A 14,744-nucleotide genomic window follows, 5' to 3' on the forward strand; every position below is an offset into this window, starting at 1 on the left:
GCTGTTTGGTTTGCAAAATGTTTCTGAATGGATTGCAATTGGAATTAGAAAATGAATCTGGAGTTTAAATCCAATTTCATATCTTGTTTGGTTGGCAAGAAATGGAATTGAAGTCCATGTAAAATAACAGAATTACCCTTTTGTGTTTTGCTTAATTTTACCTTGTGTTCTAACATATATATATATATATATATATATATATATATATATATATATATATATATATAAAGATATATTATATATAAACTATAAAAACAGTAAAATTTCAACGGTGTGGGAGCGGTGGTAACGGGGACAGTTGTAGGTGGCAGCGGCAACGATGGCTGTGGTGGAAGTGTCGGTGTTGGTGGTGGCTGTGGCATTGTTAGTGGTGGTGGCAGCATTGGTAATAGTGGTGGTTGATAGCAAAGGTGGTAGTGGTGGTGGTGGTGACGGCGGTGGTGTTGGTGGGTGGTCTGTGGCGCCGGTGGTGGTGGTGGGTAGTGGTAATGGTTGTGAGTTTTCTGATAAGTTATAATGACATTTTTCCAATATATTACCATCTCCAATAAATCAATCTAAAAGATTTAATGTAGTTCAATTACAATCCAAATCAACCCATCCATTTAACATCCAAACAGTTGATAAAACACTTCACTTAATGCACACAATATATAAATCTTATAAACCATAAACAATTCCCCTGCGATTGACAACACAATACAAGCACAAAACCATTGCCAAAAGCACTGAAAAATAAGTGTCATCAAAAAACGGTAGAAACTTATACAATCTAAAACAATTCAAAAATGAAATCCATAAAAACTTAATCAATTCTGCAGCAACATGCAGAATTAGGCATCATCATAAGTTTGTATATGGGAAGAAAAAGGATCAAATTCTGTTGTGAATCGATCCATAAATGATAATAATTTTCAGAATGCAGTAGAATTTGAGAAAAGTTGCATCAAATTATCCAAAGTTTCAGGATAGAACTTCCTTGCAAATAGGAAGCAAGGCCGCTGCATTCCGTTCCATATGCATGGTGTTTTTAACACGGTCTTCTGCAAAATGCAAGAAATAGCAACATACTTTTTTTTATTTGTTTGACCCAAAAAAAAAGTCAATATGAAAAAGTAATAAAGTCTTACTTACCTTTTCATCACTTGTGAAATGTAGACTTACTTCATAACCCTGCAGTAACAAAATAGTGTTGTTAATTGGTGGCTATACTACTCATGAGAACCCTAAGATGTGTTTGAAAGTGTAATGGAATCTATCAAAGGAATGGAATCTGTCAAAGGAATTGGAATACGAAGGAATCACAATCTTTTATGAGAAAATGAAAATGAAGGAGATTTACTGTAATGTTTCTAAGAAGCTTGGAAGTAATATCTGGAGGTTTATATGATCTTGGATGCCATTTTCTTTCAGACCAATCTACATATGTTACAGACCAATTTGCAATCCCATTAGGATCAACCATCTGAAAAAAAAAATAATGGAGAATCATGTTAGCCACCAAAAATAATAATAATAATAAATCAGAAGAGTTGTAAGTACTAACATGGAGAAGTGTTGGAAAGTAATGTTCATCAGCATAGCAATTCTTCCCCTCCATACCTGGCTGTTAAAATCAAAACAGACACTAAACTGAAAAGCAAAACTAAGGGACTTTAACAGTAAAAAACATTTCTGAGGGGCTAAAATGCATATTTTAGATAGTTGGGTTTTTTTACAACTTTAACCCTTCACACATCAGACTTAGCATTTGACATCTTGTGGCAAGCCAGCATATTGTAAGAACAGAAAACTAAAGTTGAGGGACTTTAACAGTGAAAAACAAATTGTGAGGGACTAAAGTGTACATCTCACATAATTGGATGGTTTTTCACAACAAGAACCCCGATAGTCAAATACCTAAAATACACCTTAAAAAGACAAGTGAGCAAACTTGTGGACCAAAACCATCATCATAATTCATAAATATCATGTTCTGAATATTGATGGGAAAATATAAAATTTTGATAAAAAGGAAGTGTTTATGATATGTGACATGCCAATATAGAATGTGTGAGATATATTTATATATTACTTTGTAATTTATATTGCATATTTCTATTTTTCTAGCTGTTTATTCATAAAAAAAAATGTAATTTAATGTACTTACTCTGCAGTAAAGCCGAAATTTCTTGTAATAAAGACTATCTGCCATAATTAACAAAGCATGCCTTCGGGTCATAGTGAACCACTGCAGATGTAAATTAAACAAAAAAAAATCATTTTTTTTCAGTTATAACTCACACAACATTACAACACAATCACAAGAAAGATAATGTATGAGAACAAAGAATGGAAGTACAAAAGTAAGATGGTTGTAATGACTGCAAAAAATACTTAAGGGGCTAAATTGGTAAAATACTAAGATAGTGAAACTACAAGTGCATAATTACTTTTCTTTTAAATCAAAAAAGGGTTTTGAAAGATACCTGTGAACCCTTACGAAAATCCTTATATTCAACTTCAGGTAACATATGCTCTGAATATCTACCACCTCCATGTGGACCTGGATCATCATAACTACAAACAGCAGCAAAAAGATAAATACAGGAAGAGAGAGAGTTAGAAGCATAAAGTGCATATTAAAGTTTTCCACAAAAGAAATAAAACAGGAAAAGAAAATATATAACATGTCTTTTACAAAAGTATGATTCATCTCACCAGTCAATGAAGCTAACATTTGTGAAGATTAGGTAGTTGTACACAAAATCAAAGTGATGCAAAGGTACACAGCTGCAACAAAACATAATAAAAATGTGTCTTACGTGTTATATCTCACCAAAAGTGAAATACATCAAATTATGTATTTTTACCTGTCAGATAACAAAACAAATTGTTGATTATCTGGATCTTGAAGTGCATTCATTAATAATCTCCTCTCTGCATCAACCATGGATATTTTACCCCAATCAACCTACCAATCACAAAACAAGATCATTTTATATAAGCTCAAAATCATAACTTTTTTCTTATTTGTGTAAATATTTAAAAAAAAAAAAAAAAAAAAGTGTAAGGAGTAGATAGAGACCTTGTCACTTCGTATATTCCGACCAATGAAATGTGGACTAGTATGAGCCGGTTGTTCTCTTGAGGCATGCACATAAACAGTGAATCTACCATCATGCCCCTGCAAATATTTAAAGAAAAAGTCTTTATGAAATAAAGTTGTTTTTTTTATTGAAAATTCACAGAAGCAAAGATGAAGCTCACTTGAAAAAACTTGTCCCAAAGCATTTCAAAGGGTAATCGACCAGGGGTCAAGAACATGAAAGCAACTTTAGGGTTGTTGGAGTTAACAGGAGTTGACTTCAAGATTTCTGTGATCACTACATGGGCTGCATTCTCTTCATCGGTTAATTCTCTAGAAGGAACTGCTGGAGTGTTTTCAGGCTCTGAACAACTACTGGAGAAAAAGATATAGCAGGCTGCAGAGTTTCTAGGTGGGTATAGATAGACTCCAATTAAAGAAATGCTTACTAAACAAACTAATATAATAACCCAATTTGGCCCTTTAAGATGTGGTCTTTGTCGAATACCAGACATCATTAGAAAGTCTTTTATGCCTACACGCCATGCTCTACCAGTCTTCATTTAGGCATCAAAAGTATGGTGATACTATAATGTTTCTGATTCTAATTACAACTTGTGATTGTGAAACCAAAGCATTAAACAGGAAAGATGTTTTTCTTCTAATCATCAACTTTATCCCCATCATGCTCACATCTGAAAGACACAAAGAAAGTATCTCGTCTGGTTAAAACTGTGGCATAGCTCAAACACATGTCAAGCCATGTCGTATGAAACAAGACAACTCAATTTCCAATTCACGTCAGAAAGGGACTTGCGTACTCAAATTAGCATTGGAAAAGTTGTAAATCGGTTGGATTTTGGTAATGTTTCAAGGTGATTTGCACCGATGCATTCCAATTATCCTGCTAAAAAGTTTTTTTCTTTGTTTTTTGAAAGAAAATCTGATCATGTAGGTTTTCTCTAACACAAGGAAAGCACCCCCTTTCATGTCTGAAAGTAATGTAGGAAGGCGATTAGTGTATGAAACAGAGTGATTACGCAACAAGCTTGTAGAAGACGCATTACAAGTGTGTTAGATGTCCCAAGTAACTCTTTTGACAGTCGATTGTTCCCCCTTTTGAGAGAAAGGGTGAATTACCCACTTTGTCTACTAAAAGAACGAAAAGGAAGAGAGATAGCAACAATCTAACTCATCGAAAAAGTGAAAGAGAATATAGAAATCAAAGGGAAGCTACAGAGGACTATAAATTGTCATAGGATCCTCCTACAGCTGAATCGTGGTGGTCAAATCAACAAAAGTGAGGCTTGAATCAAGAGATCTAACAGTAAATAAAGATCAGCATTTCGGATAAATTCAAATATCATCTGATCTATTTCACATCGGGTAATTTGAGATAACAATACTAGTGAGAAGAGTGTGAATGAACATACATTTTCAATGGTGACCGATAGACGGCGGCGGCGACTGTGAATGCGGTGGTCAATGATAGAGTCTCCCTCGTCGACGGAAGCTGCCGAAATCGGCGGCACCGATGCTGTCAAAGTCGAGAGATCAAATGGAATGAGAGTGGGAAATGAGAAATCAGTGATCCCTCTCCTCTCTTCACTGGTAATTTGTGGCGTGGCGTTCTATGACAAATAAAAACCTTAACGTTACTTTACGAAGCAGCCGGAGGACGAAATTGCCTATGTCTCGGATTGCCAACTTTATCCCAGTATTGCTCTAAATTATCATTTCTGCCACATCATTATGAAAAATACACCAAACTAACCCTTAACAGTTTAACCGTTAGATAGTCGGTTTAAAACTTTAAATGCATATTTAGGTACCAGGAATTAGATTCAGATGGGAACAAGAAATATTGTGTCAACGTATAAATGATTTTGAAGCGTCGGATTTCAACGACAATTGTTGTCCATAAATAAATCTCTTACTTTTTTTTTATACAATATTTGTCAATTCTCATATATAAAATTGAAAATTTGATTCGTGATACGACTCACACAACACGAACACGACATGGGTTTTCCATGTATGAGTTTTATAAATTTGTGTTTTGTGTTGATACAAAATTTGAATTTGTGTTTAATGATTTACATATGTCACACACGAATTTACTTGCTTTAACATGTATAACACACTAATTAAATTTGTGTGATACATGATACACAAACATGTATGAACACATAGTTATATAGTTTAGGGATTAAAGTTTCCTGAAAGTTTAAGGACCAACTTGCATGTTTTTCTATCTTAAAAATGGCATTACAAACATGTAAATATATGTTTTCATATAACATTGGTTAAAACGTGTATATTCATGTTGTATCACGTTTCATACGAATTAATTATGTATCGTGTTCGTATTTGATACACGATACGCGTTTTAAAATTCATATCATGTTCATATTTTACAAATTTATGTCATTGTAAATTCATGTCTGACTAATCGAGGTGATTTTACTATCTGCCAAAGATGGGTCCTTTGACCCACCTAGATTTTTAAGTTTTATTATAAATTAGATACCAAAAATATTATAACCTACCTTACAAAATATATATGACCTAACTTATAGTGCTTGACAAAAAAATGAAGGAAAAAATGTATAATTATAGACAATAGAATTACTTTGTTACATGAAAGAGTCTTACTTTGACTCCAATAAAAAAGTGATTGTGGGTTTTTTTCATTATAAATAGATGTTTCATCTTGTATACTTCCATACTAAGAAGATTGTTTAGGCATGGTTCAAACCACATTTACTCCAAATTTAAATCGGTTGTAGTAAAAAAAAAAGAATAACCGGTTTGGACTTGGTTTTCTCACCACCGGTTTTTATATATGTTGAATCGGTTATCTTTTGGTTGAACCCAATTTCCTCTTGAACCAACTCGATTAAACCTGGTTAGTGAACCACGTGATTTTCTATTCTAAACTCATCACTGCTGACTCATATACATGATACGAAGACATGGATTGTGAGGTCTAATCATATAATCCTAATTGTAGGTATCAGGTTAATGTCTAATTTTAAGAAATTTATACACTAATATATTTTTTGATAGGATTTATGCAATCATGGTTTAATTTGTTATGATGATTCCATACATGACAATACCAAACATATTATGGGTTTGGAATAAGAAAAAAATGAAGATCCCAAAAGTAAAAAAAAAAAAAAATAATGACAAAAATCTATTAATTTATAAAAACAATATTACTTCAATGCATAAAAATCACAAAAATATCCCTTATGTTTTCTATACTAAAAATAGTCAAATCATTCAATATTTATTATAACATTGATGACCTTAATTAATTATTTAATAACTTCAAATTTGAAAATTTTCTTTCTACGAACACCACAATGATATGTATAATAAGATTATATATGCAAGAAAAATATTTGGATAGCAATCTGAAATTTTAACAACACACATATTATTATTATGCAAAGTCATTTGCAATAATTTTAATTCAGAAATAAATCATTTGAATCCAAATATGACATGTTAGTCACTAGAAAAGTTAACATTCCATTTTCACAAGCAAAGTTTTTATTTTAAAATAAGGTAAAACATAATTTACATAAAACCTAAGTTATGAAGAATTCATTTGTTCCAAAATATAGTTGTTTGAAAATCAAAGTAATATAAATAAGAGAAAATGACAAAAATAGCCAATTATACTAATAACATTACAAAAATAGCCAAAAAAATCGAAATTGCAAAAATAGCCCTCAATTTCGCAGATGGAATTGCCCCATCTGCGGAATGACCATTCCATCTGCGAATGTACAAGTTGCTAAAGCACAGTTGTGCTTTAGCAGCTTGTACATTTGCAGGTGGTTTTTTTTCTGTATATATATTGAAAATGTAGGGTAAAATCGCAGATGGAATAGCCCCATCTGCGATTTACTCTCATTCCATCTGCAAAATTGTGATTTTTTTTTAGTTTGACTATGAAATCAATTGGTTTGACTACGAAATCATGTTGCTATATAAAAAGTTTTGTAGACACGCACATAAGGTGTCAATACTTATGTTGATCGATTTTTTTCGTGCTACAATGCAACAATGGTGGTTTCAAAGACGTAACTTTGCAGGTATTAATTTCATAGTAAAAAAAAAAAATCACAATTTCGCAGATGGAAGATGGAATGAGAGTAAATCGCAGATGGTTATTCCATTTGCGATTTTATCCTACATTTTCAATATATATACAGAAAAAAAAAACACCTGCGAATGTACAAGCTGCTAAAGCACAACTGTGCTTTAGCTGCTTGTAGCAGCTTGTACATTCGCAGATGGGGCAATTTCATCTGCGAAATTGAGGGTTATTTTTGCAATTTCGATTTTTTTAGCTATTTTTGTAATGTAATTAGTATAATGTGCTATTTTTGTCATTTTCTCTATAAATAATGCGAAATCTCCATTGATATTGATGAGTGTGTACATTTATGTCTTCGTCTTCCCACGATCACCAATGGTACTTGAAAAACATTTAACTTATAACTATAATCCAAAGCTTAGTGAGTTCCCTTAAAATATCATATACCACAATACACATAAAATATATGCATATATGAGCCTTCAGTCTGTCTAACCCGCCTCGCAAGGCCTACATCATGCATGGACTGCTCTCATGAGCCTACAGTCTGACTGGACCGCCTTGCAAGGCCTATTGTACACCTGGATTGATCTCTCTTAGCATACAGTTGATCTACACTTGGCCTATAGCACACCGCTAGCCCGCCCAGGTATCTTGGCCTATAACACAAAGTAGTATCACCTCAACCCACAACCTAATATGTCAACATATTGATAGGTGCATTTTATGCACCTATTTTGCATGTCTATTTCCGTCCTTTCATAGCATTCTACTTCATAATTCTTGCATTTAGTTAATTATTTGGGCAATTGCATATTTCATTAAGAATGCCTGATACTTCACCAGTTTTGATTTATTTTGCAGGCATTATAGAGCATGGAACGTGGAGTTTGGATGCATGGATGCATGGAACTTGGATGCTTGGAGCTTTGGAGCATGAAGAGAAGATGAACCGGTCATTTCATGGCAGAAAACATGAAGACATAACCCAAGTCATGGTTGCATTGTCATCATAGCAAAGGACTACGTTTGAAATACGGTTCTTGTCACACTAACACGGGTCGTGTTTGTCTTTTATCATCTCATATTTGAGCAACATGACTCGTGGTGAAGCTAGATTAAAGATGGAGCCAACATTGAAGACTTATTTGATTTTTAACAAAAATCTTGGGCCATGCCAAAAACACATGGTCAAAACAAATTGTCATGCCAAAAACACATGGGCAAAATGCATGGCCATGCTAAAAACGCATGGCCTTATGACATGCATGTGAACATTAATTAAAAGAGGAGAAGACCTCATTTTTGAGGCAAAGACGGTTTTTGGAGCAGTTTTTGGCGATCTTGGGTGATTTTGGGAGAATTCTTGGAGTTTTTTAGATGACATAATCATTGCAAACACTTTGATTTGTTCTTAGCCTTGTGTGGCTAAAAAACACTAGTTTCTAGTTCTTGTTCAAAACATGTTGATTGTTTGACTTGAAGCATATGATTTGATGTTTGATTTGTGATTCTATTCTAGTGATTATGTTTTTGTTTAAACTAGAACCCTTAAATTTAATTTATGTTTGATTGGACACTTTCATGAATTGAATTTCTGTGCAGTTAATTAACTTTTAGGGCACCTAATCGTTCTATTAAGTTAATGATTGGTAACATGCAATAAGTTTTCTTATTGTAAAACATATATCACATGTTTTCTCACTTCCGAGCGTATGAGAATAAATGAACATTGTTGGGAAGCTTGTACAAAACTTAATGCAGTTTTTCACTACAATCTAAGAGCGTGTTTAGGTTGAATTAATAAAGCTAGGTCTAGTCAAAGAGCATGTTTTGGTTAGATAATTTGGCAAGCGAGAGGTGTTAGAGCGTGTTAATATCTTTCAGTACCAACTTAGAATAGCAATCTTGAATTACATCAAGTCATGATCAAGTTGAACAACAACATTGAGAACAAGAATTGGAAACACTTTTACAACTTGTTCACAAATCTATTTCATTTTGTGCATGTTTTTAAAGTAGATTGTTATTTTATTATTTCACTTTTGCAAACAAATCCCCCTTATTGTGATCAAAGTACCTTGCATAAAGAGGTATATGCTTTTGTCTCGTGTCTCTGTGGTTCGACCCTGCTTGCCTTGTACTACTTTTTAGTGCATTAAAGCAGTGTATTTGGAGTCTATTGTACCCTTTTATTTGTTGGGTTTAACACGCCTAACAAATTGGCACTGTTTCCAGGGACATGGTGTTACTAATTGTTTATGTCAAGATTTTTGTGAGTAGGTACATCTCTATAAAAAAAACAAAAAGTGTGGCTCAAAAATGAACACTCCTTACATTAAAGACCAACTTTCTAAGCTAGCCTAGATAGTTCTGATGATTGGAAATGACCAAAGTGTGCAACCCACACCTATTCCTTGTGATTTTTGCACTCAAAATGGCCTTCATAGCAACATGTGTCCATATTTACAAGGGGAATAGGAGGAAGTGTGGGAAAGGGGAAGCTACTGTTGGCTAAACCAATGGAGTTATGATCAACCTCAACATGGTCAATGGTGGGAAAACAACCAAGCTTGGAGAAATAGCCAATTCCAAAACCCATACCAAGCTTGTGGAAATGACCAATACCAACTAACTCCATAGTTCCAAGAACCATATCTTCCACCTCCCAAACAAACTGAAACTTCAAGCATGTCCTTGGAAGAAATTGTGAAAAGCATTGTCACTACTACCCAAATCTTCCAAGAAACAACTAGAGCTAGCCTCAAAAGCTTAAAGCAACAAATTGTGCAGCTTACTCAATTTGTGAGTATATTGGAATCTCAAGGAAAGTTACCTGCCCAAACTGAGACAAACCCAAGGCATAACGTATGTGCTATCACATTGAGAGGCGGAAAGAGTTATGATGACCCATCAATATCGGTTTGATAAAGAAAAAGAAATAAAGGAGATAATGGTGAAGAATTCGAGTAATAAAGAGGAAAATAAAGAAAAATCCAACAAAAAGAAGCATGCAGCCACCGAAGTCAAATATACTCCAGTCGCTCCATTTCCTAAAAGGTTAGTGAGCACAAAGACATAACGAGAGGAGAGTGATATCATGCAAATGTTTCGGAAAGTTCATGTTAATATCCCACTCCTTGATGCCATCAAACAGGTACCTAGATATGCTAAGTTCCAAAAAGAACTCTGCATATCTAAAAAGAAACTTAAAGGTAATGAAACGATAAAAGTTGGTGAGAACATTTTAGCAGTTTTGCAAAAGAGGGTGCCCCCGAAGTGTAAGCATCATGACGTCTTTACTGTGCCTTGCAAATTGAGGAATCTTCATGTACCTCGAGCTATGCTTGAATTAGTTGCATCTATAAATGTCCTACTATACTCTATTTACAAATCAATTGGTGTAGGAACATTGAGCAAAACCGGTGTAATCATTCAACTTGCTAACCGGTCAATAGTACACCCAAAAGGTGTACTAGAGGACGTGTTAGTTCAAGTCAAGGAACTTGTTTTCCCTGATGCTAGATTTAGTTTAGTGCCACTTTGTGCTTTTTGAGTCCATGGGGTTGATTTTTGAACCTCTTGATTCACTCCAGAAGTGATTGATGGTAGATCTAGGGTCCTTTTGGTCCCTTTGTCCATAAAAATGCAAGATTTATGGTATTTGTGGTCTCATGCATGTGTTAAGTCATTTATTAAGTCCTTTTAAGCTATAGAACCCCATTAAGCCATCCATGCATGTAAATTTGCCAACTTTACATTATAAACCACCTTAAGCAAGTTAAATCTAAGTTTAGGTTGAAGTCTTAATCAATTGAGAGTTGAAAAGTGCAAGTTGGCCAAGTTGGTGGAGTACGATGGGCGTACAAGCAGGTATGTTGCGCGCATAAGCTGTAAAGCGTGTATGTTGAGCGTACGAGCTAAATATGCGAAGCGTGCTCAACAGTGGACTTCAGTATTGTAGGCTACTCGGAAATGGTCCCATGTTGGACCTTAGGAGTCTCGGGCCTTATTGGGCCATCATAATTCTATTGTTGGGTTGTTGATATTTTATTCGACTCTTTGGTTGGAGGCCCATGGATACCCAATTTAGAAAAATTAGCCATATTTGGGCTTTGAGTGATTATTTTGGAATTTGGGCTTTTGGATAATTGGATTGGACCTTTGCCTTGGGGCAAGTTGGTTAAAGGGTAAAAAGGTCTTTTACCCTAGTTTGTAACATCCCGATGTTAAGGTACTTTTAATTTCAACCCATTAATTCATGTATATTGCATTTGGTACAAAAGTCCAAGTGGATGCAAAAGGGCCTTAATGGCATTATGGTAATTTAAGGTTGCGGAGTACATCATGTGTACGTGGTGTATGTTAGGCGTACTTGCTAAATGAAGAAACCCTAATTTTTAAGGTTTGGCTGGTATTTAAGCATCCATATGGCCTCATTTCCCTTCATTTTATCAGCCTCCGCCCTCTCATGTGTTGTAACCCTAAAACCACCTTGTGAAGCCATTTCAAGCCTTAAAGTGTGTGTTTGTGTGCTTAGAAGAAGAAGAAGAAGAAGAAGAAGAAGAAGAAGGGAAGAAGCCAAGCTCATCTTGGAGGAGTAAATCACCTTGGATCTGGAACTTATTCTTCATTTACAACCATTCAAAGGTATAAAGCTTGCAACTTGATCATTCTATCTCATAGATCTAGTTTTGGCTGTTTATGGAGCTTTTGGGGTCCCAAAATGCTAGATCTTGAATATGGCATGTTCTTGATCTTTGAGTTTTCCTTTTTGGCCCTAGGAGGGGTCTTATGTCATAAAAATGAGTTCCAAATGGTTAGTTTTGCTTCATGCATCTTGTAGAATGTCTTAATGGAATAAGACCTTGTGTTGAGAACCTATTGGACATTCTAGGTCATTAAGTTAGAGACTTTATGACTCGTAAGGGTATTTTGGCCATGGATCTGAAGTTCGGACGTAAGAGCTTTAGCCGTTAAGCTCTTAAATAGATCAGTATTTTGGCCATGTATTCTATTGTATTGTAGTGATATGTTAGATCAGTATCCTGATATTTAGGATGTTGCTATGCTTAGTGATCAGTTGATATGTTTGTTGTTCTTTGGCTGACTATATGTTTATCTGTTAAGTATATGTGTACATATTTGGTTGATGGTTGAGGCTTTACTGCTTTGTGCATAAGCCAACAGACCGGAGGCATTCCAACCCGATGATTGAGTGGGCCCGAGGTTATTTCATCCCGATGATGACAGGACCGTTATGTATTGGCATTCCGACCTGATCTTAAAAGGGCCTAGGATATTCCAACCCGATGGTCGACTGTACCAATAGTGTATTGGCATTCCAACCTGATGGTTGAGGGGCCTGGGGTATTCAAACCTAATGGTTTATTGGAGTCGAGGTGTTGTTATTGATGGGTTTTGGTCATAAGACATCCTATGTGCTCATACAAACCCTAATGCTTGGATCTAGGTTTCTCTATTGTACATGCTTTGAATCCAAGACTATAAACCCTAATTCTAACATATGGTAATCGACATTAACATATAATTAGGTTTAGAACATACCTTGATTGTTATGTAGCAATAACAATCCTAATTACTCCTTGTATTGACTTTGGAATGCTTAGAGTCACAAGTGTCACTCCTCTAATGGCTTACAAACACCATAAGCAAATGGAGAAGGTATAAAGAGAGAGGTGAGAGGTTAGAATTCGTATCTAGGACCTCTTGGGAAGGGATACACGAATTCATGACCCTAGGGGTGTTTATATAGGTGTAGAGATAGGGTTTCAGTTATTATCCTTATCTAGTTGATTATCCATTAAGCAACCAATAAGATAATCCTTGAATTCTTATCATACTTGAATTCTAAGGCTTTCCAACCTTAAATTCGTCCACCATATAAATAAGATAATCCTTACCTTATTTTGTAACTATCATATAATTACAAATCAGCCCCTCTAGTTTAATTAATTACATTTGATCACAAAACTAATTCTTAATTAATTATTGACCAATATTAATTAAACAAATATGATTTCTCCTTTAATATATTATTCTTATAACATATTAATAAATCATATTATCCTCTCTCTCTTTATTCATTTCTCCAATCAAGTTGCTTTGGTGAAGGCAACCCAAAAGGACCATGCACCATCGGGTCAAGTACATACCAAAATAGTTATGGACTTAGACACTAATCCAACAGTCTCCCACTTGGATAAGTCTAACAACTATTCTGCGTATGACTTCAGATCCTGATCTGCAATCGTAGCTTTCCAAAGCCGCTGTCAACTCTGATCATATCAGATACGCGTGTCCTTAGATAAGGGATCATATATTCCTCCAATCTAGATATCGTATGAGATATGATTTCTAATCATTCTCTTTGTACTATATCTCGATTTCTGATTTATGACAACAGACTAATTGAACAAATCAAATTAGCACTAGCCCGGCCGAGCATTTACGTATGTCATCACTAAACCATCGAGGGACCCAAAAGATATCACTTTTATCCTTCTTTGGATAAAAGGAACGGATAAACTTTGATACAATGCTCGCTTGCACTCACTCACCGAATTACACACAACAATATGTTTTATAACACCAAGTTACTGGTGCATTTACATATTATCAATGTGCAACCGATCAGCAAGATACAACTCACACATCTCGGTTTCAAGAATATAAGATGTTATCGTCTCACTAATCACTCGAGATAGTGATCCAAGTGAGCGTGGGTTTAAATCCAATGCTCAAATCATATTCATAAGCACTCATGAACATTGCAGCAAACATTTGCTTATGTCTAATACTCTTCTAGACAATCCACACACCAATTCACGACAGTCTTCATTCATATCTACTTCCAACATATGAACGACTGTGGCCCGTTCGAATAATTCGATTATTCTTAATAAACTCAATTATTCTGGAAGTCAAAATATGCAAGGTGAAACACAAAAATAATACTAATCCCATATGGCCTCAAACCTATGAGTATAAACAAAACACGTTTTATTTATCACCATATCGATTACTCATTATTTGTCGTTTCGGGTAATCAACTTTTTACTTGAATTATTACACTTGTCCCATGCTCCTAGCATGCACACAATGTTTACCTATGGTTCTTTTGTGAAATAGACAAATTGAACACATTTCCAATCATTCTCATTTTACAAATCCAAATCCATTTTATTAAGTGTAAGAATATCAAATTCTTGTTACTTATAGAATATACTAGATTCTAACACTTTATGCAACGATCCTTTTGTAATGTCACTGCACCAAAGTCTCAAAGACTATTGCCAATGATATTACAAAGTCCTCTATCGGAGATTGTTACAAGACAATTCCTTAGATATGATGTCTCTCACTCAAAGTACATTCCTTTGAACATCCTTTTGCATAAAAGTTTCTAATCTAGACATAGATTTTCAATATTTACTTCCTAATATGGACACGCTTCCATATTTTCAATATGACAACTAATTTCTTAATAGAATCTTTTCTATTCATCATAATGTCAATATGGTCCATTAATACCATGCTTCC

General features: G+C 34.7%; 1 protein-coding gene across 1 annotated transcript; it reads right to left on the minus strand.

Annotated features, from left to right (window-relative positions):
• Nucleotides 1-632: 632 nt before the first annotated feature.
• On the minus strand, nucleotides 633-4,751 carry LOC145073023 (glycosyltransferase BC10-like). The gene is made up of 11 exons (XM_079019569.1): nucleotides 4,501-4,751; nucleotides 3,250-3,762; nucleotides 3,068-3,166; nucleotides 2,853-2,953; nucleotides 2,701-2,772; nucleotides 2,469-2,559; nucleotides 2,150-2,230; nucleotides 1,547-1,606; nucleotides 1,343-1,465; nucleotides 1,135-1,173; nucleotides 633-1,043 (listed from the first exon to the last, which is right to left on the minus strand). Exons 2-11 carry the CDS (start codon nucleotides 3,628-3,630, stop codon nucleotides 915-917), a joined length of 1,176 nt encoding a protein of 391 aa, XP_078875695.1. The 5' UTR covers nucleotides 3,631-3,762; nucleotides 4,501-4,751; the 3' UTR covers nucleotides 633-914.
• Between the last annotated feature and the right edge of the window lie 9,993 nt (nucleotides 4,752-14,744).

This window comes from Lactuca serriola, chromosome 9 (assembly GCF_051521515.1).
Source record: "Lactuca serriola cultivar US96UC23 chromosome 9, Lser_US96UC23_V15, whole genome shotgun sequence".
NCBI lineage: Eukaryota > Viridiplantae > Streptophyta > Magnoliopsida > Asterales > Asteraceae > Lactuca > Lactuca serriola.